Source organism: Rissa tridactyla, chromosome 10 (genome assembly GCF_028500815.1).
Source record: "Rissa tridactyla isolate bRisTri1 chromosome 10, bRisTri1.patW.cur.20221130, whole genome shotgun sequence".
Lineage (NCBI taxonomy): Eukaryota > Metazoa > Chordata > Aves > Charadriiformes > Laridae > Rissa > Rissa tridactyla.
The window spans coordinates 1,037,167-1,063,260 of record NC_071475.1 but is presented as its reverse complement, the minus strand read 5'-3'; the positions used below and the strand labels follow the sequence as shown (position 1 = coordinate 1,063,260).

At 35.9% G+C, this 26,094-nt stretch overlaps 1 protein-coding gene across 1 annotated transcript in view; it reads right to left on the bottom strand.

Moving 5' to 3' along the window:
* The window catches only part of CACNA2D3 (calcium voltage-gated channel auxiliary subunit alpha2delta 3), a 457,404-nt gene that overhangs the window by 225,604 nt on the left and 205,706 nt on the right, over window positions 1-26,094 (bottom strand). The window contains exons 9-11 of the mRNA XM_054215897.1: window positions 25,122-25,196; window positions 10,668-10,757; window positions 4,810-4,923 (exon numbers count right to left, since the gene is read on the bottom strand). Of these exons, the coding sequence (XP_054071872.1) occupies window positions 4,810-4,923; window positions 10,668-10,757; window positions 25,122-25,196 (279 nt within the window). The remainder of the gene's footprint in view (window positions 1-4,809; window positions 4,924-10,667; window positions 10,758-25,121; window positions 25,197-26,094) is intronic.

Sequence of the window (26,094 nt, the reverse complement as noted above, 5' to 3'; positions counted from 1 at the left end):
TTAGAATAAGGCGCCTAGTGAAATACGTAAGTGCAGTATTTTGCTTGGTTTCTACAAGTGCATTTGGATGTAATAGTAGAAGTAATAATATACTGTAAAAGTATGACTCTCTGTTCCAACTGACACCAAAAAGATACTTTGAGACTTAAAGGCTTCCTTCTGAAATAGGACCTTAAAAAAAAAAACGGGGGACGTATTGCAACTATATCACAGTTGTACTTGTAAACAAACCCTTTCCTGATGCTATTGCTTTTAAACCTTTATTTCTGCTACATGGTGAAAACATGGGCTTTTATATGACAGTGTAGATGGATTACTCTTTCAGAGTAATTGTTCTGGTTTTGGTACTTCATTTGGCAGAGCTGTCACGAATGAAGTACAGAAACTTGAAAATACTGAATGTAAGTTTCATGAATGAGAAAAATCACGTACATAGCATAAACTTATTTATAATGTATGAGAATCTAGCTCCTTAAGGTGCAAGATTACATGTATGGACTCATAAATAAAAGGAAATAGACATTAACAACTTAGATCATGTCCAGAACACAGCACTATACCAGCTACTAGGAAGAAAATTAACTCTATCCCAGCCAAAACCAGGACACATCCTTAGTCATATGAATAAAACCTAGTGTCTTATAAAAATAGCATCTACTAGATTTACATTTTAAGTAGTAGAAGATATTAAGAAAACATGGGGAATTGGCTTTTTTTTGTGAGGGAGATAGGGACTCGTAAAATATAGAGAAAAATGAAAGTGTTCTTCTTTCAAGGAAACAGTCTTATAGACATAATCTGGCTGATATTCCCCCCAAAAAACTCAATTAATTAATTTAAGCTACTCTGGGGTTTTAACCATAGCCATGTTATTCTGTTTCAAAACACAATTTTTATTCAATACATTATCAGAAAGAAGCAGCTTTTTAACCAGCAGTCAGGCAGAATACATCTACAATGATATGTAATAACAAGCTCTTATCCCTGTTTACACAGTATCTTTTTTAAAAACAATACAGGTGGTGTGGAAAAAAGAAAATATAATTGTTGTATACGTCGTGACAGTAAGTTTTCACTCTCTGTTTCCAGAGATTGTCACTGACAAACTGGCAAGGCCTTCAAAGTTATATGAAAAATTTGTGCCTTCCTGTAAGAGAACAAGATGTTTCTGCTTGAACTAATGATGACATATTTAATATTATCTAACATTAGATAAAAGAGAACTGAAATAGGTACTTTGCTGACACAGTAACCGAGATACACAGAAACTTATCTCAGTTAGGGCTAATACTTTGTTCATCAGTGTCCATGACAGTATCAAAATGGCAGGAAAAACATAAATGATAAGAAAGATGGCAAGGCAATATATAGATGAATAGACAACAAAAAACACGAGGAAAAAAACCTACTAAGCAGTTCAAAGCTGTGATTTACAAATATATATATAAAATGGCTCTGGAGAGAAGAAAGATGGTATAGTGAAAAAGTGGGGGATCGTAAGTGCACCACATGCATGATCTTCAGGCACACTGACATTGTGAACACGTAGAGTATTGCATTTTCAAGAATTCTTCCTTTCCAGACCAACAAAACCAACAAACAATGTTGAACGCTCTAATGCATTAAAGCATACATATGGAAATCTTTTCATTTTTCATACTGAAATATTTCAGCTTGAGAAGAGCACAAGCTGATTTGATTTTCTTTTCTACGTACCTTTAATATACACTTTAGAAGCCTGCATAATGTGCTAAATGTTTTATGAAGTTGGGTGGAATACTGCATATCAAGTAATAGCTACTCCCTAAACACCATGTCCTCGCTGAACAAGGTAGGATTCTTCATGCTAGGCCTTTGCAGAATTATACCCCGGGGGAAACCTGTCCTGCTGCTTATTGCAACAGCTGTGCTAACTATTGTTGTCTCAGATATAGCTGTTGACTTGCACATGAAAGATATATAGCACGTGGTTTTGGGAAAATAGCTGACTGTTTCAGAGAGCTCTTTCCTTACTGATTTCATATGACAGAGACAGTTTCCCCGTGGCGTCTTCCCATTCTTGAGGGGAACTGACTTCATAGTGTAAGAAAATGCCAGATGTCAGAGGTACATCCTTCCGAGAGATTCTGTAAATCTCCTTAGGCATCAGTGTTCGCTAGATAAAGCAAAATGTTCTCATGGAACACCTGAGGACTTAACAACTTACTTCAGATAATATCCCATTGAATAAGAGAGGAAAGACTTTAAAAAAAAAAAATAAAAGACACCAAAAACTTTTAAGCCTCCTTTCCAGGAGGCTCCAGCCTACAAAGACACTCAATCCCATCAAAAATGGAAAGGAGACAAAATTAGTGGGAGGGGGAAGGTGCTGGAAATATTAATTGAAATTCTAAAGGTAATTTAGATGCAGTCATATTCCTCATATTCCTGAATTTACTTTGTTTTAATTTAATGAAAATTCCTCATACATCAACTGATCATGGAAATCTTGAACGAGTACAAGATTTAACTGACTGAAGTATTGAGTAAATATTGAAGCCTATAGCTGAAACTAACACTTTTCAGACCATCAGACCATTTCTGTAGGGATAAAAGCACGTGCAAACATCTGGGAATTACTCAAAATAAAAGAAAAAAAAAATTGTCTGTTGTTTATAAACATTTGTGATCTGAAGAAGCAGCTATTAAAATAATGATTTCACAATCAGGTTATATGTCTTGTGTTTCTCTCAGAAAACATTTGGAAATAAGTGTGAATACGAAGAAGGAATTAAGAGATATATTGAGACCATCTGACTACCATGCACATACGCGTATTACCAGACCATGTTACTACCATGCATTTATATAAGCACAGCCAGCTGATAGAAGACTCGCCGTATAATATCAAGGAGTTACACTCCTTTACTTAGGAAGAAAAACATAACATATGACCTGTCTGATAAAAACAGATCCCATCTTGAGTACTTAGATATCTGAAAAACAAGCTACAGTCTAAATATGTTACCGTTTCCAGAATTATTCAGTAATTTCAACAGACAAATATATTTTATAAAGCCTGTACTTTCCAAATGTCTTATTAATCAGCAGAAAAATCAATAAAAGCTTTACCCTTGAGGAGTCACCCATCTTCAACAGTAAATACAGAATAAGAAAGGAGATATTTTCATGCAAATAGCAACAATAAATAATCTCAGTAAAAAGCACTGAAGAAAATTAGGGAGACGAGGATCAAAGGTCACGTATTCTCCCCTGATTTGTAAACAGCTGATCACCACATTTCAAGCAGGTACGTCTTGCATGTAACAGAGTAGAAACAAATATTTCTGTTCTATTTCAGCAATAGTGCCATTGCCAACTGAGATGTGACCCAACATAGTACAACAGACACCAAAATGGACAAAAGCTGACATCCAACGGAACTTCTTTCATAATATCTCATTCTACATCTTAATGCATTAATTCAATATTGAACTTCCTCATCTCTTCCGCTACACAAAGTCTAGCATCAATTCACGCAAAAAAGAGTTACAGCTCTCCTCAGAAAACGCAAATACTGATGCATCCTTGCATTCTTTTAAAGATGACAGACTTCTGGCACGTCCTGGTAACATCACAAAAAGTATGAACTTCCTTCTTTTAGAGAATGCAGTTACATAAAAGGAGTGAGCAAGGTATCGGAAGAGAAAAACAGATCTTCAGATTGCAGTTAATTATTACTCTACATTCTCTGAATAAAAACCTCGTAAGCAACAAAAAGTAGAATACTTATATGTCATTTTTGCTACACAGAATGACAGTAATTGACATAACATTTTCAGAAGATCAGTAAAAAAAATCACCAGTTTCCCATTTTCTCTTGCTGACTGATTGCTAATAGATGAGGTTTAGTTCAGGTAAACAAGAAAAGGGAGAACATAAAACAAATGCAATTTTATAAAATAGAGGAACGTGACTAAAAACTACAAATCAAACCTACTACTTTTTTCCACAGAATACTGAAACCCTATGCAGCACACTCATATTAATCAGTTACTTGTTCAAATTGCACTTTGAAGAGTGAGGTGGTTGCTTCTACAGGCATATATCATGGCACTTATCTCAAAAGACAAAAACTACTAAAATAGTCCCGAAATTTGCTTTAGCAGAAGATAAAAAGTGTAGAAGGAAATTATTTCACATCCAAACACGAGGCCTACTAGAACTTTTTCAACAGGAAAATTCAAGGCATTTCTGCACCGCAGTGTAACATCCACATGTTATATAGCCAGGTGATTTAATCCTGGGCAAATTTCTTTATACAGATAGATAGAACCAAATACATTTTTAATAAATCTCACCGATTGCCAACTCTATCCCTCACTTTGCCAACTAAAGAAATTCAAAAACCTGCGAACTACCTCTGCTCCTTCTCTAGTCCTAGTAAATTGGTCACTGGCCACAGTACGTATCCCTCTTTAGCTCCAAAAAGCACTGAATCATTAATGAGTGTTTTGGGAGGAGGAGGAAGTTTTTCATGTTTAACGATGTCTCACAGAGGAAGTAATATATAATGGTCAAAAACGTACCCTGAAGGGAAATATTTCCTTAATATCTTATTATCCTACGTTCATTACTACAGTAAAAGGCCATCTCTATCCTCAAGCAATATCACATAAGCATCATTTTTGTCATTAGTGAAACATCCAGTTATCAAAAATCATTTTCAGATTATTAGAAAGATTGTTACTGACTTTTCACTAGGCATACACTTTATATTGGATATGAAGCTTTGGGGTTTCCATCAAATAAAGGTGATAACACACTTACTTTTCTGTCTGGCCAATTATATTTTGCAAATATTGTATCGTATGTGTCCACAGCTCCATCGGTAATCAACATTATGGCTTGGCTGCAAATACTTCCTTGTCCCGTGTGATTGAACTGTGAAAGGAAACATTAATTTAGTTACAGCACATTCCTGTTGATGAAGATAGATAGGATCACGCTGGATAAACATGGATCTTGCCAAAAACCTAGCATGCTTAGAAGCAGGTGAAAAAGTCTCAGGTTGAAAACATTTTATCATAGATATTACGTTCTTACTGAACTGTAACTTCAGTTGTGTAACAGAATCTGGATTCACTATATATCCCCTTTTTATCAGCTTGAAAAATAAGGAACATAGATAAATATAGCACTTCCCCAAATTAAAAGCGTATTCCCTTGTTTTAGATAGCTGATATGTGTTGATATACCTACATAGAGTTTGCTTTGATTTATAGTTTTAAAAGTACAAGCTACTCAAAAAGAAGAAAAGAATGACTGATAATTTTACTGCAAAGTACAGAAAATACACCACTTAGAGAAACCTATGACTATTCATATGGCATTCATATTCACTCAGGATTACATTCCCTATGTTATTTTTCATAAAATGTTTCTCTGGGAGACCAAGCTAATATTTATATATTCCTAGATTCTCCTATTACTCAAAATGAACACATAGAAGTAATTCAAGCTGCTGAACTGCAGTACTTGAGCACAGGTGCTTCGACAGCCATCTACACATCCTTCGGAGTACGCAAAGACAGTTTCATCATTGCACAGACAGGATTTTCTCCTGGTCAAAGAGCAAGTAAACTGGATTGAGCCATAACATAAGCTTTGATCTCTTTATTCTGGAGTTGATGCCTTAATTTTGAATCCATTTGTCTCCACTTGCTCTCATCACAGAATAGGTTCTTATTTGCATATGTATTATTTTAAATATACAAGGAACTTAGGTGAAACATCCAGCTTTTAGCAAAAAATGCAGAGCTGGGAAATGATTTGATTTTTACTTTGTACAAACACTAAAAGAAAAATAATCTGTGAAAAGATCAATAAACTGAGGCATTACACACAGCTGTATAGATTGGGCTAACATTTGAATACAAGCTAATGAACAAACAATCTCCTTTTGTTCTCTTCCTATGTAGTTTTCAGGTACATTTACCAACTTTGAGGTCAGACAAGGCCTCATCCTACCACCTTCCTTTTGGTACTGAGCAAACCATGTAATAATTACCTTATGCCACCTCACCAGCCTATCTGTGCTGAACAGTGCCCAAAAAAGAGTGCTCACATTTGAGAAGTAGTATTTAAATTTAAAGGTGAATTACCTTGCAGGGACTCTGACTGCTCCTGGAGTCAATAACACTTATTCGGACTATTCTAGTTAAATTTGGGCTCTGCCTTTAAGCTTTCTGCAGTCTACTCGCCCTTACATATTTGCTGTTCTTCCCAAACTCTAAACCTCTTTTTTCTAGAAAAAGTTCTTAACTTCTAAAAATGTCATCTTTGTAGACATGCCTGCAGTAGGAAAGGGAGCGGATGGTGGGTTCCAGCAGTGCTCTGTCTTTTTTTCTTCTGCCATCACATTTCCATATCTGAGTAATCACATCCACAAACATCACTCAACAATCGTTTATATCATCTGCACCTCTCCTCCAGATCACTTTCCTTTTGATCAAACAGGAACCTCAGCAAACAGTAATAGAGACACGTTACTTAAAGGGAAACTGATGTGCTTTTACGGAGTTAGCTATATTTGGTCACTGCCTGTGTGAAAACTCTTATCTGTGATACCTGCAAAGCACTCTACCCTTAAAATTCTTCAGTCATGACCATTTTTCCAGTCTTAACGAGACCCAGAATTATTAAAGTGGGATTCCTTTGTTAGTATGATCTTAGACACAATATTTTCTCACCAGGATGAAGCTATTTTGTCAAGGGGTATATTCTTCATATGGACAACATGTTTTGAAGGAGACAAGGGAAATTAAATTAAAAGGGAAATTAAGGCAGGTGGAATGCCTTCGTATATTATTTTAAAACATGGTACCGTATGCATCTGCATTATTCTACAGTTATCTGTTTGAATATTTTGAAGAATGTGAATGCTTTGATGAGTAATATCTTCTCATATTTGTCTAGAACTTTAATTTTATTGAATAGCAAGAGTGATGAAAGTGTTTTCCATAATAATAACAATGACAAGGGCCTTATGATGAACTACAATTAACTCAGTGATTCATCAGTTAGCAGCAAAATTTTCAATGCATCCTGACATTTACAGCATTTGGTTGTGATTAACAGGCTTTGAAATGTCACAAAATTTTATTTAATTGGCTATGATTTTTTTTAAAGGTAATCACTGCAAAGACCGCATTTGTCACCAAAAGAGATAATTGCAGCCGTCACATGACACAGTAGGTGCCTAACTACTGTACCAAGCACTTCTATGTTCTTACACTGTATAATGAACACTGCATAAATTGATGATAGGAAAGAATTTGGAAGAGGATTTTTAAACATGCTTTCAAGGACATCAGTATCAACCATCTTCAAGTCTTAACAACCTAGGCAAATACTGAAAGGTAACTGCAAGACAAAAGTAACTGACTTTAATTAGGGTAACCCCTAAACCATTCTAAAATCCAACCAGAATTTTCATAGACTATTTGTGTAAAACAAAGCTTTCCCCCCCCCTCCTTTTTTTCCATCTTCCACCCCCACCCCCTTTTTGTTTTTTTAAACATAGATGAGACATCCTTAGCTAAGCTATAATTCACAAGAATAGATTTCTGGCACATGAATGTCACATACCGTAAGACAAAGCAGAAGATGGTTAGCTGTATTCTTTTAAGGAGAGATTAAGCAGCTCTTATCCGTTGATAAGATGTCTGTCCGTTTCCTAAGACTATATTCAATGCCCACAACGGGATTCTTAATAAGCCCTCTACAAACACCTAGATTTTTCTTTACTTCATGCAGCTGTTCCCATTGTCGTTTTTGGCAGGTACCACATGAAGGAATTAGTTCCACACTGTCTAGGTGAACATCTGGGCAGTGGGTGAAGGAAAATCCTCATCTTTTCATTTTAGGATTTTATGCCCAGAAAAGAACTGATCAATATTGTACTTCAAGATGAATACAAAGGAATTAGAACCATTAATTAATCTACGATCCTACAGTATAAAGACAGGCACACTTGTCAAGTGAAACCCTTTGGAGAATATTTTGATTTGAGGTCTCACTTGCAAGGTACATCCTTCAATCAAAAGACAGTTTGCTACTCATTTGAGACGAGATTTCCTTTTTGCAGCAGACTTACAGATTTCATTTTTTTTTCCCCAAAAAAAGAAATAGCTATACACTTTAAAATATTTTCATGAATATAAGCTCAGTTGAAAAAAGGAAAAACAAGAAGGAAGCAGAAAAGGAAAGGGGTGGCGGGGGGGAAGAAGGGAAAAAAGGAATCTGCTTGTTTTATTTGTGACTGAAATATTTCTTTCCAAAACAACTCTGTTAAATGTGAGTGACAAAAATAAAGTTTCTAAAAACATCAGTTGTCACAGCTCAGTCTTTATTCAATCTTCTGTTTATTTATGAGTTGTTACTAGTTTGTCTGCATTCTTAAAATCCAATTGAGGTTAGTTATGATGTATATTAATTCTAAAGGTACATGATTTTTTAAGACATGGGATCGACTAAGGCTAGATAAGCTGAAAAATAGATGGCCTGGGAAATGTTAGGCAAAAAGAGAAACTAAACTGTCTTCATGACATGAAAAAACAAGTCAGAATATGCCTAAATTGCATCTTTATTAAAAGGAAAAGTGTACTATAAAAATGTTTTTCCAAGCTTTCTTTACTAATCCTTACCAACCTTAGTCGTAGTATAGCAAGTTTTACTGAATTTAATTTGTGAGACAGGAATTAAGTCCCTGAAACTTTTAGACTGAAAGAAATGTATCTCGGTTTAAAGGAGAGACACTGTAGTCTTTTAAACGCTGCCTCTTTTCAGATCCATACCTTGGCTAGAGAGGGAGGGTGCACTCATCTCTAATGACTGTATTCCAGTCAACACTCCAAGGCATTGTTCAAACCCAGAACGATAAACCAAGCTAGTTCTATCAAGCAGCAAGATAGGGGGTCTAAATTGTCATCCCTAAACTCAGGCTCTTCTGTCATACGCACCTACAGATCACACTAACAGCAGTTATTTGGAGCCCCCTCACACAGAGTTGATAGATGTCTCGGGAACAGGCTATCACGGAAGGACGTCAAGAGGCCAGAACTACTCTCAGTTTGGCTCACTGAGAAGAGATACCATGAATATGTCACAGAGGTTCAAGCGGTATGAAGGAAGCACCGATTTGTTTATTTTTGAAAGCTTGTGTCTAAACACTGTAAATTACTTTTTACCTTTAAAGCTGATATATACACACACAGATAAAAATATATATTTACTTTCCTGTATATGAAGCGTGAGTCTCTTTCGAGGACAAGTTGTTCTTAGAATGAAACACACAGTGGATTTACCTGGAAGTATCCATCACTAACATTAACATTATACAAAATTAACTACTACCAGTTGGGCTGCCGCCATGATAACCATATCGGAAGAGATTCATTTCTATCTGTAGCCAAACTAGAATTCCTAAATACACATGGAGCTATATTCTCATCGTAACATCAGCAGACATTCAGTAGAAGAAACTGATCATCTAAAAACCATAGTCCATACATTTCAACCCAATAATTTGGGCATCAAATCACTATCTTGCGTTTGAATCGCATTGCATTCCCCCTCTTTTGTTGCTTTAGAAAAGCTTTTAAAAGGCTTTAAGTAATCTCGCTTGAAAAACTCAAAGCAACAGATGATTTTGCATCATCTTTTTAAAAGGTTATTTAATGACTAAGAGTCCGCATGATTTTAATTCACCTGCCAGGAATTTGATGTTACTCTGCCTTTCTAGATGATACCTCCCTCTTCACTAAAAAAAATAAGTATCTTCCTCTACACATAGGTGTTCTAAATCAGGATCAACTCACCTCTTAATTGATTTAGATTATTAAAAAGAATACATACATAATCTTTAAATATGTTCTTTTCTTTTTTTAACAAAGAGAAAGATTTTCTGGAAACACCAAAGTATTTTCAATCATATCTTAAGCTGCTAATATTAACTTCTTCCTGGAGGAAGACATACGCTTATAATTAGTTATTAAAAAAAAAAAGCCAGCGCTCTCCTTTACGGAAACTCTATATCTGAACTGATGTTAACCGAGGTTGTAAAGAAATGGCTTTAGTCCTACCACACTATGTACGGTTTTCATTCATAATATCATGAGAAATATTTGATGGTGCATTTTATTTTTATTGGTTTTCTCCCTCGTACTAATTCTCATTTGTTACTATTACTGTTCACTTTTCTCCTTTCTTTCCTTGATTTTTCCAATATACGTTCCCAAGAAAGTATATAGTCAGCTGAATCAAAATATTGCTAAAATTGTTCTTTGCTGGAATCTGTAGCATGACGGTATATTTTACCTTTGCCAGAAATGACAAAAAATCTCTCTGAAATACACTATATAAAAGTCATTGCATGATAACCACTAAGACTGATGTGCACCATTGGAGGAAAAGCCTTTCAGGCAAAGACTATAGGTCTGATTTTAATTAAAATATCCTTTGAAGGACAATTTCCTGGACAACTAACATTATATACAATTCTTGTTCTATAGATATTTTATGATCATCACATTTCTGAGTTCTAATTTATTATCTTAAAATTGACAGTAATTGCTAAATAGCAAGAAAGGTGTCAGAGGCGTAAATCTAAAAAAGCATTAACTTACTTCATTGAGCATGTTGAAAGCTTCATTTAAAGCAATGTCCAGCATTCCAATTCCTTTCGCAAAAAGTTTGTCAAGGTGTTCCCTGAAATGCTGAAACACGAACAAGAAGGGTTATTCGTCAGTATATTGTTACAATATACATGGTGATATCATTGATTCAGGATTTCTGAATCCTTCTTTAGACTTACTTCTTAAGCTTAAATGACTGCATACACTAATTCATAAACCAAAGTAGTTTCTCACTAAGCCTTTTGACTCTTGAAGTCACACTAAACTAACATATTTTTTGTTATGATCCCTCCCTACAAGGTGGTACACCCTAACCATTAGGCCATTGCAGTTCAAATGCAGTTTATCAATGTCAATATAATGTTTAGATTGATAAAGACTGCCCTACACAAGAGGAAAGACCGGGCTATCCGCTTGCTAGCCATATATGACTATCTTCAGTATGATGTTGCAAAGTCACACTTCCAATTTTTTCAGTTTTCAAAGGCTCGTCAGTTATGCACTGTCACACCTGCTGGCCATGAGCACGGGTAAAATTTTATAACTAGCAGTTCTTAGAGGTTGACAGGGCAGAATTCATCCTACATTTTACTCTTAGGTTTATAAGCAGCAGCAATATATATTTAAAAGCAGTATCACGAATCATGCTATCATAAAGGGACACTGTATGCAACATCAACAAACAAGTACTTTACTCCCCTGATTTTCCGTGATGGAAACATTTTTTTTCATTATTTCATGAAATAAAAAATAAAATAAATTTCATAAAATACACTGCTGTATATTGGAAGGCAGAGAACTTCCTATTTCATTATTAAATTTCAGTAAGTTGAAATAGGAAAATTTACATCCTAGCTTCCAGGCAATTCTGAAGCCACAAAAAAAGCCTGCTTTTTCAAAACAATTACTTTATAGTCACCTACTGAATGGGGTTCATTGCAGCTCAATACTTCAAATAGATGAAAGGCACACTCTTATTTGTCTGCAGCTAATAGCCCATACAGCAAAAATGCAAAATGGTTCTATTTTTCCCCAACTGAAACATAGCTAACTTAATACTAGTCAGTATCTCCATCGTACTAGTAATTACTGTTTTAAATATATTTAAAACATAATAATTACTTTGTAAGATGAAAATGAAGATATATGTGGCGTGAAATAACAGCAGAGGCAATGCTTTTGTGAAACATTATTTCAGTCTCCACAATTGGATTAAAAAGTTACCTCAATAGGTTAGGAGGAGGAAATTTTTTATTTACCAGGCCATTGCATTATAGGCAAGAAAACCAAATCAAGCTAATTATCTGTGTAGAAGAATTAAAATACAACCGTCCCTTGAACTATCCCTTTTGTGTTTTTTTACAAGCAATAATAAAAATAAGAATGAATACAAAATACCCAAACACTCAATAAATGCATCAACCTCTTCTTTTTCTATATCCAACTTGTCATTTCAAAGTACCTCTGACATTTAGGTCCAAATTGATCAAAAGCCACATCAGCATATTCTTGACTTCAACTAATGCGGCCTGGAAATTGAGAGCAGCAAAGCGAAGGTGGCCGTTCCCCAGATAAGGGCTACTTCAGCTGGCACCAGCGCAAGGCAACGCCTTTTCCACAGCTACCTCAAAACACAGCAACTGAGCAACAGTCAGGTTCAGAGACCACTGACTTCAGTACTCAGGGTGGCTTTCATCCACGTGGCCATCGGTCCATACGCAAAAGGATTAACTACAGCACGGGATTGTTACGGTCATTAAAGTTTTTCAGAAACTCATAAAATACAACCGGTTTTCATGAAACATGTAAAGTTCATACGAATTTAAAATTGTTCATTGGAATTCTTCAAAAACAAAAATATATCATGTTTATAAAATTCTCCAGGAAACATCTCAGTAAAACTAGTTTTACATATAGCTGGTATTTTTAAACAGGAAGTGTTGTTAACAGTTAAAAAAATATGGAAAACAAGCAGTTTACTACTGTTTCATCAATGTCAAAAACAATTTCCTAACATCAAAGATATGTGTTGACCAGATGTTTCCGAGCTGCTGAAGCAGCCCTATGCCCACAGCCCATCTCTCCCAGATACACGGAACTAAGATTAGTTTACAGTTACCACATAAGGATTCACCCCGACACAGAGGAGTTCTCGGAAAACTGATAAAGCCAAATTTTTGTATTGGAAATAAGTTTCTGTTCTTACCTTTTCATAAATCAGGTATGTTAAAATATTTATTACAAATCGTATTTCTCTTTGGAATACATTACTGTTTTATAATTAAACTAGAATTATTTTGGTATTTAAAAACGACAATAGTTTATTAAACCTCTGAATATTTCAGAGAGAAGTACTGTGGAATGTTTACTACGATGCATACACATTAACAAGTATGAACATACAGCATAAACAGATTACCAAAAATTACTAGTAAATGGTATAATCTCTAATATTTAAATCAGTTCACATGATCTGTCAGAAGAACAGACATTTCCTCCTGCCATAGCGCTATAGATAGATAGATAGATACAGGTTCTGAAAAATACACTGTTGACATATGAAGAAACCTAATAGTGACGTTTGATACAAAATAGTAAAAATCTTAAAAATCAATTTCATGCACTATGAATCCTAACAAATCAATGTTTTCTGCCTCTAGGCTTCAGAGGGAACAGATGCTACAAGGTGATTCTGCAACAGGATTAAATAACTAAAACGCATGTGCGGTTTGGTCTTTGTCTGGAGGGGGTTTATGGGGCTTTTGCTTTGTTTTTTAAACCAATTCCACTCTTTGTCTTGTCTTTGTTTTTTTGAGAATTTCAGCACTTTGTCCACTGGAAAAATCCCATAGCAACATGCAAATTAAATTCCCTTTTTATTATACCAGATGCCCTGGATGTGTGGCACTAATTGGATCCATGCCAAAAGAAATCATATTTCATTTTACAGGCAGCTCAAAGAACAGCTTCCTCAGATTGTTGACTCTACATCTAGCTGAGGCTGTTTATTATTAAACAATCAAAACGTACTGTTCTAGTTTCATACGGACTGGGCTTTTACCCTCAAAGAGTGGTGCCTTATTCTGACTTCAAAGGACACACTATTGACACAGCTATTATCTATCATGCTGCTGTTTTAAGGACAATTTCTTTTTAAAAAATCCAAATCTCCAAACACTCAATTTTTTTCCTATTTCACATGTCCAGTTAGTACAGCAATGCCCTGCCAGTAATGCTATAGTGCCTGGTTTGTTACCAGAAAAGGCATTTTTTAAAGCATTGTATTGTTTGTGTATGAGAAAAACAAAGTTTCAAACTAGTACGTCTCTCAAAATTTCTCTGCAACTTGCCCACATGCGTCTCCAACTGCCACTCAATAATTTCATCCCTTACAAAAGCACTGCAAAAAAAAAAAAGAATATTTCAACCATACTAGTAATGAAAAAACATCAGGGCAGGACATTAACCGCTGAAACATCAATTTAAAGAAAAAGAATAAGTGATTTTGGAATGAGGTAACAAACACCCCAATTCCTCTCTTTCAATAACTTTCAGAAATCAAACAGATTCCATAAAGCAGGAGCCTCCTGCTCATAATGAGTCAAAAAGAGTCTTTTAATCTCTACATCCTAAATAACTCTTTTTAGTAATAAATTGTACAAGAAATAATATTGCTTTATCACAGCTTCTCTTTACTCTCCTACTGGAGCCCTTGTAGAGTAATATCTGAATTTCCTAGAGTTTGAACTGGGTATCTGTCTAACTGTGCGCACAAACATCCGCACGCAACTGTATGCCTGATTTCCATGTGCAATTACCAAAATGTGCAATAGCTAATTGTGGACTCGAATACCTAATTGACATGCATAATCTTGGCAATTCTGAATGCAAATTAGGCACACAATTATGACAATCAGACTCTGATGTCTGATTACAAAATTATAGGGCCAGAGCTCAACAGGAGAAGTTATGTCTCATTACAGTGAGGAAGTATAGATGTGTTCAGCTGTGGAGGTATCTATGATCCACTCAGAAGGGGCTGAAAACCATGAGCTGAAGAGAGTGAGGATACAAATCCACTTGGCATGTCAGCCCGGACAAGGTCTTTGGCATATTAGGTATCTATTGTCTATCGGCGACGCATACCCTGGGTCTTGTACCCTTGCATGCTGCTGATTTTGTCTGGTTATAAACACTATCCACTGCCAAACCCAGAAGGTGCCGGTGACCTTAACGCCTGAGAATAATCCATGTATACAAATCAAAAAGGTTCCCTCCTTTTCTTTTTAAGCTGTGTAAAGGGTGTTAGGACCCTCTAAGTCAGGAAAAAAAAAATACATTTGACGGGCCTAGACTCAGCAAATGAGTTCTTGTCCTAGGTACAGTTATAAATATGCCTATCTGAAGAACAACAGGGTACACTGAAAGGCGTACACTGACACTGGTTTTCCAAAGATGAAGAATAATATTCGCACACCTATTTCTTCTTAAAAATCCAGTGGCCTAACTTGACTTGGACTATTTCAGAACTTAAGTGAGGAGGAACATTGAAAGATTTTTAATGGTCTTCCTATTGTATGCTTCATAGGACAGTTATACAGAATATTAAAATCACAACACTGTTGCATATGGCTTTGGCATAACTGAACAAGAGGATAAATTTATAACCATTTATCATGGCTGAACTTGGACTTTCTCTTATAATGAGATTATTGAAAGCGTTTTTTGGTACACCCCTGGGTATTCACCCTTTCTAGCCTCACAGCTTAATCAACAATTGTATGGATTTTGGACCATACTCAGGTGATTACATTAAATTGTCAGACTTCAGGGATTAGGGTAAAATTGTCTAGCAAAATACGATAGCAAGTCAAATTTCTGTTACTTCATTTTTCAATTGCCTACTTCGGATTTATTAGGGTTTAATAGTGAATAAATTTAAATAATTCAAGTTAAGTAATTTATTTGAACAAATCTGAGCTTGGTAGATGATATGTATGATTTTGCAAAGATTCAGGGCACTTCTTCATGATTTGGAACACAGAAGAATTTAAGGAGGTAGAGGGAGCTACACAAATAAGGTGAGAATCTGATGTTCCTTTCTTAATTTCAGGTCACTGCAGGCAAATTAAAAACTCTTCTGAGATGAAGGCCAGAAAACTGTAAAAACTGAATTTTTCCTTCATGGCAGAAGCTCACAACTTTGTAGCCAAAATGACAGACTGGTTTATCTAGCCCACAGTAAAGCTGCAGAATAATTTTCTGATTTGGAGGCAATTCTGAAGAAATTCTGAGGCATCTCCTTTTATTGCTCTCTTCTCTTACAGGCTGTTCTAAAGGCTTCACAAGGTTTACTCTCCGAGATTATAAAAGCTGACAGGTATCTATAGTCACAAGACAACAATTTTTTACATTCTGGAAGCGAACAGAACCCGGTCACGCTCCTAACAAGTGAGAAAGAATCCCATGTCTGCGCAACAGGGAAATTTTTTGGCCCCCATTATGATAACATGAGGATACTCCATAACCTTCAAGGTTTTACCCTTTTTAAACAAGAAAATGAAAGGAGAAGAAAAAAGTACGGCCATCTTCATTTGACATCTGAGGAAAGAAACACATCTGAAAGGAAGGAATTCTACATTAAAGAAAGAACCGAGTTCCAACTCTCAAATGCCAGGTAAGTGCGGTAGCAACCATGCCATCTCAGATGTATACAAAAAAGAGAAGACAAGTCAGCTAATGTGATCCCTAAGGTCTGGCATTCGTGTTTTGGTATAGCCTTTTTTTTTTTTTCACTGTAGCAGCATTCGTGTTTTGCTATAGCCTTTTTTTTCCACTTGTAGCAAACGTTTGCAGAATTTCACTGGTGGATTTTTTCTTGGCATCATGACAAAGCTAGTCCCAATAGTGGCGTGCTCGACTCCAGTTTTACTTGGCAGTCTGCAAGACTCCACAGGCTGTTTTAATGCATCTTAACATGAGGACGCCACCTAAAGCCTCACAAATAGAGATACATCACCCAGTAAGTTCAGCTCGCTATGGCTTATAGCAGATGCTTTTTCTGGAAGACCTGAAAACCTGTTTGCCTTTATATCATATTTCTCTACCACTGACAATATGGAAGTACACTGGTAGTGAGTTTACTGTTGTAAACTTCTGACTTAATCAAGCCCCTATTTCTTATCTTTCAACTTACCTAGCTAAACCAGCCTCTTTTGGTTGTTTGGTTTGGGTTTTGTTTCCTATTTTACAGCTTCTGAATTAGTTAATTGAGTTATGCCAAACTCCCCTTCAAACTTCATACAGTTTTCAGCATTTTTAGGACAACCAAGAAACTTTCCGTTTCCTTCTTGTTATGGCAATATGCGAGACAGTAGTCCCAGTACCCTGTACAGATACGTTTTATTACAGCTTACTTGTGATTTCCAAGAATAAGGTACCGTTTATGATGAGTAGGAATACCCAAATTAGATGGGGTTACAGGACCATGCATTCAAGTCTAAGTATACATGAATAAAGCATTTTCCACTGATTCCAAAGAGGGAAGCAACAGTCCACAACAGATATATGCAGCAGAGTTTATACAGTTACACTGGAAAACTATGATATTTGCTATTAATTGTCTGACGAGGGTGAGCTTCCTACAGAAAAAGCATTGTTAATGGGTTCGACATTCCTCCAGACTTCTGTTTTAGCGCAAGTTTTTGCTGCTTCTAGTATTAGTTCCCATACTCATCCATACATGCTGTAACTGTAAATGTTCCCGAGACATACTTGGCAAAGATTTATCAGATTTGAGAAGATGAACTACATCAGCATATAAACCAGTAAAAAACCCCAAAACAATCAGGAGGCATATGTGTGAGGTGGGAGAGTGATGTTTACTGATGTGTCACAGGGAAGTTTACGCCCACGTACTAACAGTTGATAAATGCGGATAAATTCATATCCGTAAAATGCATTTAGGCATCATCCCATTTAAAATCCGTTGCCAGGGCAGTCCCAGGTTAGCTTGCTGGTGATGATTATCCAGCCACTTGTGCTCCCTAGCATGTTGTGTTGGCAGACTGGATTTTTTTCAGGAAAACAGTCCTGAAATCAATGCTGAACAAAGACCTCAAGATTCAATATACTCAGATTAAAAACAAATTCTTGTTAAGTAAATTAGTTGCCTTGGGGCTGCAATAGAAAACTTCAGACCAAATTTCAGCGGTCTGGTGCTAGCTAAAAGTTTTGGGGGTCTATAATGGCTAGCCAGTTTTTAAAAAAGTATGATTTCAGTGAGACTTTCCATTTTGGGGTTTTTTTTTAACAGCTAAGCAATGCAGTCAACAATCTTTTTTGGAGATCTAACAGAGATGGACAGATAAATATACACCTAAGTAATTTGCTTAAATAAAATTCAATATGAAAAATTTGTATTTACCAACCTCTTATTGGCAACATCATTCAGCTTCATTGCTGAATCAGTCTTCTGGTTATTTAATTTCTGGTAATTGCATACCAAAATAGAAGCTCATTGGAAGTTATACACTACATCTGTCTATTTTTGCCATTCTAATTCACGCAGGGGTAAGTTCTTGATTTAGTTTGGAGTTACTGTGCCTATCTGTGCATCTAGAAGATGATATATTTCATCTGGAAACATTTACAGAGAAATGTCCTCAACCCATATATAGTACATTAAAACAACATATAAAAAAGGAATGTATATTGTAATATTGTTACTTTAAATCTGGAGTTACATTAAATCAGATTGTCATCCGATTCCTTTGGGGTAGGTAAATTGTAACATGGAGTTTCTCAAAGACGAAAACCTCTTGGCCCAAGAAAACTAGTATTAAAATAGGCAGTTCCACATGTTTGTAATTTGTGGAGAAAGTGCAGACGGTGACAGAATAGTGTCTGAACTATTTCCCACTCTTTTTTAAATTTGTGTATAGCAAATTGATACACTTCAAGGTAGCAGCTGTTTAATGCTAATGCCAAATTATAAATTAGTCTGGTAAAATTCAAATATATGTTACATATTTTATATTACTAAACCACATTTAGGATCACAGATTAATTTCAACCTCATTTATGCTACTCAATATAATTACAGATTTAATCTTTGTGATAAACGAAACCTGAAGCAAATTTTGAAAATTAGAGATAGCTTAGAGCGTTCTGAGAATATGTCTCCCCATACCTAAATCGAACCTTCAATGCAGGTATGTGCCAACATCAAACTTCAATGACAAATGCTAGGGTATGAAGAATTTTAGAAATTAGTGGATGCAACTTGATGCCTACCATATCACCTGAAATTACAACTATTCTTAAAACAAATTAATATATTCTCCTACTGTAAAAATGAAAGCAGAAACACTGTATGTTGGAAGAAATTAGTACTGGGATGCCTACTTTTTATCTTAGTAAAACTGCTGGCACATATATTAACACCACTCACATCACACTGTCATGTTTTAAGTTGTAAGTTTGTCTTTTATAAATACGTAAACAGACTTGATTCGATAAGGTCTGTCAAAAGCAGTATGCTTTCTGAAGTTGCATCTGACAGAACTTCAAGGTGCAGTTCGATCCTCACTGCTCTGAAAGCTACACATAACATAGGCTTTTACAGAATCAACAGTTCTGCAGAAAAAAACCAAAACCAACCAAACTTGATCAAAACCTATGGAAATTTCTAAACATATCATACTAGCATCTCTCCCTTGTAGGTTGTCGCTAGCAGTAAAAAAATAAAGTTAAATGAAGATTTACACTCAAGACTGCATTGCTTTGCTGTTTTTGAAGGTGGTAGGGAACAGCTTTAGATGCTTAGGAATCATCACTTATTTCAATGTATCCTCACTCTTTCTTAAAGAAAAGCACGTTACTTGATCAACACGTTAGACATTCAGGGCTGAAAACTTGTTTACCCCAACCGTCATTCCCTTCCCACAACAAAAAATGCATGAATATGTTAAATGTTTAAATGCTTAATTATATTAAACTTATTTCATGTCCTTTAAAAATCTGCTCTAATGCACCAGACAGACACTTACTAGTGCTTTAATCAAGGAGTGATCTTGATTAAGTAACCCCTACAGGTACGATGAGGCTTGTTCAAAAAAAAGAAAAAAAAAAAAAAATATTCCTGCCGTCACTCCGCCAATCACTATGAAATCTGTACCAATCTTCAAAACATACATTCAGCTAAGTTGAAAGTTACAAAGGTTAAAGTACTCATGCTGTGTTTTCTAACTGCTCTCACTGCTTAACAGAACAACGTGGGATCTTTGGCTAATGTGGGCCTCTGTACCGTATAAATTAACAAGTAAATCTAACTTGTTACCCCTTCTAAAACAGCTGTGAGAAGACAGACCTACAATATTAACTACAGGGATAGGGAAGTAGTAATTTAAGTAAAGATGCAACCAGAATACTGATTGCACATTATAGAGGAAACAAATGCAGCTTCATCAATAAAGCTCGGTTGTCATTCAAGAGAAATGCAACTTCCTTGCTTTGGAGGCACTTTGTACAGATTTACGCCAGCGTCAGGCCCGTGTTCCTACCTGAAAGACAAAGAGATCAATATGGGGGGGGGGGGGGGGGGGGGTGTAGGGAAATGCGGGCTTTATCTTTCCAGACGCTTGGAACAGAAAACTGAGCCACATTACTCAAGGGAGAGCGTCACCACAAAGTGCATATAAGAGGGTTACAATGTTTAAAACACTTGTTCATACTTTAACAAGAGTGGATTCTTCTAGGTAAGTAGTTCCCACACTGTGGTCCAGAAAATAACAGTAAGCGGTCTAGAGCCAATGTGTGAAACTACACTGTGTTTTCAATGCTGTTTCCCCCCCGAAAAAAGAAGAGATGCTGTGGAGGTAAAAAAAAAAAAAAAAAAAAAAAAAAAAAAAAAAAAAAAAGGCAAGAGTCACACTGTTTCACTGAGCGTGTAAACCAGACAGGAGAAGAGAAGGCTCCAAAGAGACCTTATAGCCCCTTCCAATACCGACAGGGGGCTACAGGAAAGCCGGGCAGGGACTCTTGATCAGGGAGTATAGTGATAGGATGAGGGGTAATGGCTTTAAACTGAGAGAGGGGAGATTTAGATTAGCTATTAGGAAGAAATTTGTTACTGTGAGGGTGGTGAGACACTGGAAGATGTTGCCCAGATAAATTGTGGCTGCCCCATCCCTAGAGGTGTTCAAGGCCAGGTTTAATAGGGCTTTGAGCAGCCTGGTCTAGTGGGAGGTGGCCCTGCCCTTGGAAGGGGGGGTTGGAACTAGGTGATCTTTAAGTTCCTTTCCAACCCAAACCATTCTTCTATGATTCAGCACCAACGCCATTAAGAAGCACTCACTTCCCAAGCTGCTAGAGCCTTAAAGCTGAAGCAGTTTCCTGTAGCCTACCAAAAAAAATTCCTTATGCTCCATTCCCTGAAGATGCTCCAGGTTTCTTCTTACCTGTGCAGGCTGTGCATGAGAACAGAATAGGCTCTGGCTGTAGCCTAACTGCGTGCGGCAGCAGACTGCTGTGGGTGGCAAACCAAACTATTTTACTTATGCCTACATCTTCAAAAGCCAGGCTGGCGGCTACCGCAGCAGTGCAAGAGGTCAGGATGACCCAGGCAGTGTCTGGGCTGGCAGAAGGTGACCCTCCCACACTCAGCTCTCCGCAAGGACGAGGGAAGGAGGAGGACCCGATCTCTCCCCAAGTCCAGCCCTGGCCCATCTGCCCAACTTTAGTATAATTTAACTCTATTTAACTCTTCTGCTGAGGAGCTGGTTTGCCCTTTAGCTCACTACAAATGAAGTGCAAGTGACAAGGACAGTCTAATCTTCTAGATTTTCTTTTTCTATTTGTTTTGTTCAAGTTTAGAGATGAAAGAAAACCTGATTTAAAGAAAGACATTCAGCATGTTTAAGCAACATACTCAGAGCAGAAAGATTCCATTTGAAAAAATCCAAGCCTTATATAAAGACAGCAAAGTAGTTCTTCAGTAAATACTTTCAAGACAAATGTAGGCTGGGGTGCTGATCCTGTGAAAGCAATTTTTATTTGGAGTTATTCAAACAGCTGCTTTCATGAGATAAAAAGCTCCAGTCAAACATCTCAAAGTAATTTCTTATCTCTGCTTCTAAGTACTAAGTATATTTTTTAAGGGTCATTTAATGGGAATTTTTGATACTGGCACTTATGTATTAAGGGTTTAAAAAAAATAAAATAAATATACTGCCAAAATGGTAGAAATTAAAGTTTATTCAGCATAAATTAATGGCTTGGTAAAACTGGTTTTAGGCATGCTTCCAGCAACAAGTGCTGCATTAAGAAATACCTGTCCTTAGAAAGGTCAGGTGTACATACAGCAATGTAAAAGAGCGGTAGAGTGAACGGTTAAAAATTCAGTCCTTCCAATCATCAGCAACATACATCTCCCTTTCACATAAGGGAAAAATATAGCAACATGAAATACCATTAGGGCAATTTCTAATTGTTTCTGTTTAAAGTTAGCATATGGGAATAGATATTTGCTACTTAAAGAAAAAAACATTCTAACGTGCTTTAAAATGCTTGTATTTATTTTGCTGCTAATAGAGCTTATACTAGTAGTAACAGATGTCGTCATCCTTGTTCCCATTCAATTGAGGAGAATATTTGACATTAAAAGATAAAGAACAGAAAATTCTAGAAGGAATATACAGTTACATCTTCAGACCTATGTTGGACTTCCAAAAATCAGGCACATATATAAACATATAAACTGAAACAATACTATGTGTTTTAAAACATTGCCTGTCAATCACCTGCTCTACCAATACAGAAACTTATGATGTTATGTTGATAATGGCTGTTGGAAAAAATACATATTACAGTGTTTGTCATGATATTTTCCTTGTTTCTGTTTTATAATTTAATAAACAAAAGAAAGAGCTATTATTACCAGTGAACCACAAGAGAGTATTTACCTTATAAGACTGGTTGAGAAAGTGTAATTTCATCTACTTTCGTCTGATATTACAATGGACACTTGGCAATCACACAGAAAAAAAAAATACAAGAGAAGCCTGATATATCTGTCAGGCTCACAGAAATGAAAGTAACAGCCCAAATGATTGAATTCTTGCTATGAGTTCCAAAATACAGCTAGATACTCTGCTAGATCTTGACCAGTTTGAAAGTGCATAGTAATAACATTTTTCTACGGACCTGACCAAAGGACCCTGAATTCAAGAGAAACTGTTCCAGACAATTCAGTAAGTTTTTCGTGAGGCCCCCCAGGTAATTTTGCCGTGTTGGTATATTCAAATCACACAGTTTCAAGTCTTACAATAACATCAGACAACTCAGAAAACTGTTTGTAACTATGAATCAGGAGCGTGATAACCAAATTACTCAATTAGGATTAAGTGGTCGTCCATGTGCTTGACAATCTTTATTTTATACCCTGCGGTCTACTCATGACAATGACACTTTTGTGCCCTCCCAGTATTTAGGCAAAAAAGTCGTTAACACAAACTAGAAAAATAATAAGAACATATAAATGCACAGAAATAAAGACAAAAAATTAAGATTGACAAAGCCATAGTACATAAAAATACATGGAACTATTACATGCTACCTCTCTCAAGTTTATTCTCTAGTTTTGTCCTTTCAAGGAAAAAATAACTAGTTTGCTAATATGAATAACTGGAAAAAAGGTCATATTTAGTTATTCTTCGAAACCTTGAATGTGTTATTCAATTTGTAGCAAAATAAAGCATAAAGTGATTCCAGAATTTAAAAAATAACAAAAATTTAGCTAACCAGAGCTTACTGGTTATCGAAGCTGGTTACTTACTTATCGAAGCTTACTCTGAAGAACAAAATATGAAATTGTACTTAGCTATTTTGAATAATTGAGCACTGTTAATAAAATCTGAGCATCATCTGGGTGGCATAAAAACTTTTTGATTAATTAAATTAAAACAAATCTGACATTAAGTAGCATATGGGTGTATGGTAATCTGCATTTTGATCAGTTGTAGAGTGATGGAAAGGTTAACAGGAGGATTAATTCCAGACAGTACAGCTGGGCAATATATTTGAATCTTTAGTTCTAAGTCTAGAACTTGCACAGCTTTCATATGGTTAATTAGATGCATCCACAACAAAGCACTCATTTAGAAAACTGCATCACAGTTCACAAATAAGGGTCTTCAGCACTAAACGATTAGAAACAATTCATGTCATTTCACATAAAAACCAAATGATATTTAGATAATCTAAAAATTAACAGAGAGGAACATCAAGTATATTAAGGAAGCGACCCACAAAGAATAATTCCTATAGAACGTAGGTGTACATGTAGGCAAAATGCAAAGAACTCCAACAATACAATGGAGTAAAGTTCAGCATAAACGAGACCAAATTCATTTTGTCTTGGTACACTAAAAAGACCTAAGACACTTAGAAGCTTCAGAGCTATGTTTTCTACTCCCTGTAACATCTCATTAACTTCTTGAGGAAAAACGAACCACCACACTGAACATTACGCACAATTCAGTGCTCAGCTGAAACTCTTCTGATGTGCCTTCAGTAAAAAGAGAGAAGTATCTAAAGAAAGATGCAAGACCGTTGCCTTCTCCAGCCACAAGCAAGGCTTGGTATAGACAGACAAGTCACTTCAGGAAGAGGGCAGGCTTTGGCAGGGAGGACGTTCTACAGTAACACAAGTGGCTAATTTTAACAGGCCTTTCTCTCTACAAGAAACACAGGACTTTTCACCTATCTTATTTCATAATTTTACATGGTATAAACAATCTTACCTTACCCTTCTAATAAGTGTGATGCAGTAATGCTTCCACAGAGCAACTGCATTTACATGACAGGCAATAAACTAAATTCCAAGCTGCAGATTCAATCTCCCTTCAAACAAAATTTTCACGGAAATCACTGTATTTTTTTGTAATTTTTTTCTGAAAAATGCCAGCAGGATGCAATTAATTTGAACACTTTCACAGAACTTTCTTGAATAAATGCATTATTATTTTGACACATCTGTTTGAAATGCTATTTTTTTTTATTCTCATCGCATTATATTTGTTTTCATTTGCTTTGAGATTTTGCTTCAACTTTAGTGTTACTTTGAGTAAAGAATGCAATCTCTTCCTCAGTAGTTATTGGTAACAGAATGATAGTTCAATTTAAAGCAGCTGAAGTATTACTAAACTTTATTAACAGTATATTGTCAGTGATTGCTGTGTTTTTCCATTAAGTTTATTCAATGAAACTGACTAGGAGGTTATTTCTTTTTCTTCCTACTGAGTCACATAAGGCTCCTTTGAAATAGAATAAGAGAATAATTAATAAATTTTAATAATGGAAGGCATTGTACAAGGAAAAGATCATTATAGCACATTGTTAGGCACTGCATCCTATCTCTGCTGTTTTGTTCCTTTCATTCCTTACCTCTTTGTTGGCTCTGTCTGCTTGAACTAATGTTCCATTCAGACACGGCTCTACGTAGTGAAGTTCTTCATTATACTATAGAGAGAAGTAAAAATTATGATGAAAAATTTAATTAAAGGCTTTGAAAGAAACAATTTAATTTAATGATTTTGAACTATAGTGAAACATGCACATAAAGCAAGAACAAAAGGATTTGGTTCATTTTTAAAAAATGGCTGTGGTATTTTTTTTTCCTTTTACATGATTCTTAATGTTTCAGAAGTTTATACTTTTTAAAAGGAGCATTTAATTGAATGGATGCCAACACGCAGGTGGAGTTAATGGGTACTATATACATTAGCTGGCATAAATATCCTTCGAGTTGAAATCCGGATAGTATTAAGAGGTCATGTTTGATACATCACAGTCAGAACTCCCAATTCTTTGCTACATATAAAAAAAGTCCTGACAAATACTTGAGGCACTGTCTAACGTTTTGGAAGGTTAATAGTGGAACAACTGTGGCAAAAAGCCTGTAAGCTTGAATCAATCCTGGACATGTCTGACAGTGGTCAGAATTTCAGTCAAGCAGAGTAGCTTATTATACACTAAGTCATGAAGCTGTGACAGATCTTTAAGGAATTATTTGCTCATCTTGCAAGGTCTAGGTAAGTTAGATATCCCAGTCCTATTTTCAGAAGCATCCTAAGCATTAAAAGAAAGTCTCATCTGCAGTCAGTAGATCTTGCAGACTCCTACATGCTTAAGTCACTTGATTGAAAATTGCACTTGACCGTTTAAATCTTTTAAACCTTTTAACACAGGTCAAATTAATACAGAAGTGCCTTCAAAAAGTCTACATTAGTGGTATAGATACAGTTTTAACATAATTCCTCACTCATTAATCTACTCTAAAAGTTATCACAAATCAAACTATAAGGCCTTTGCATTTAGGCTCTACTCAGTATCACCCTTTCATAGGCATTAAATGAAT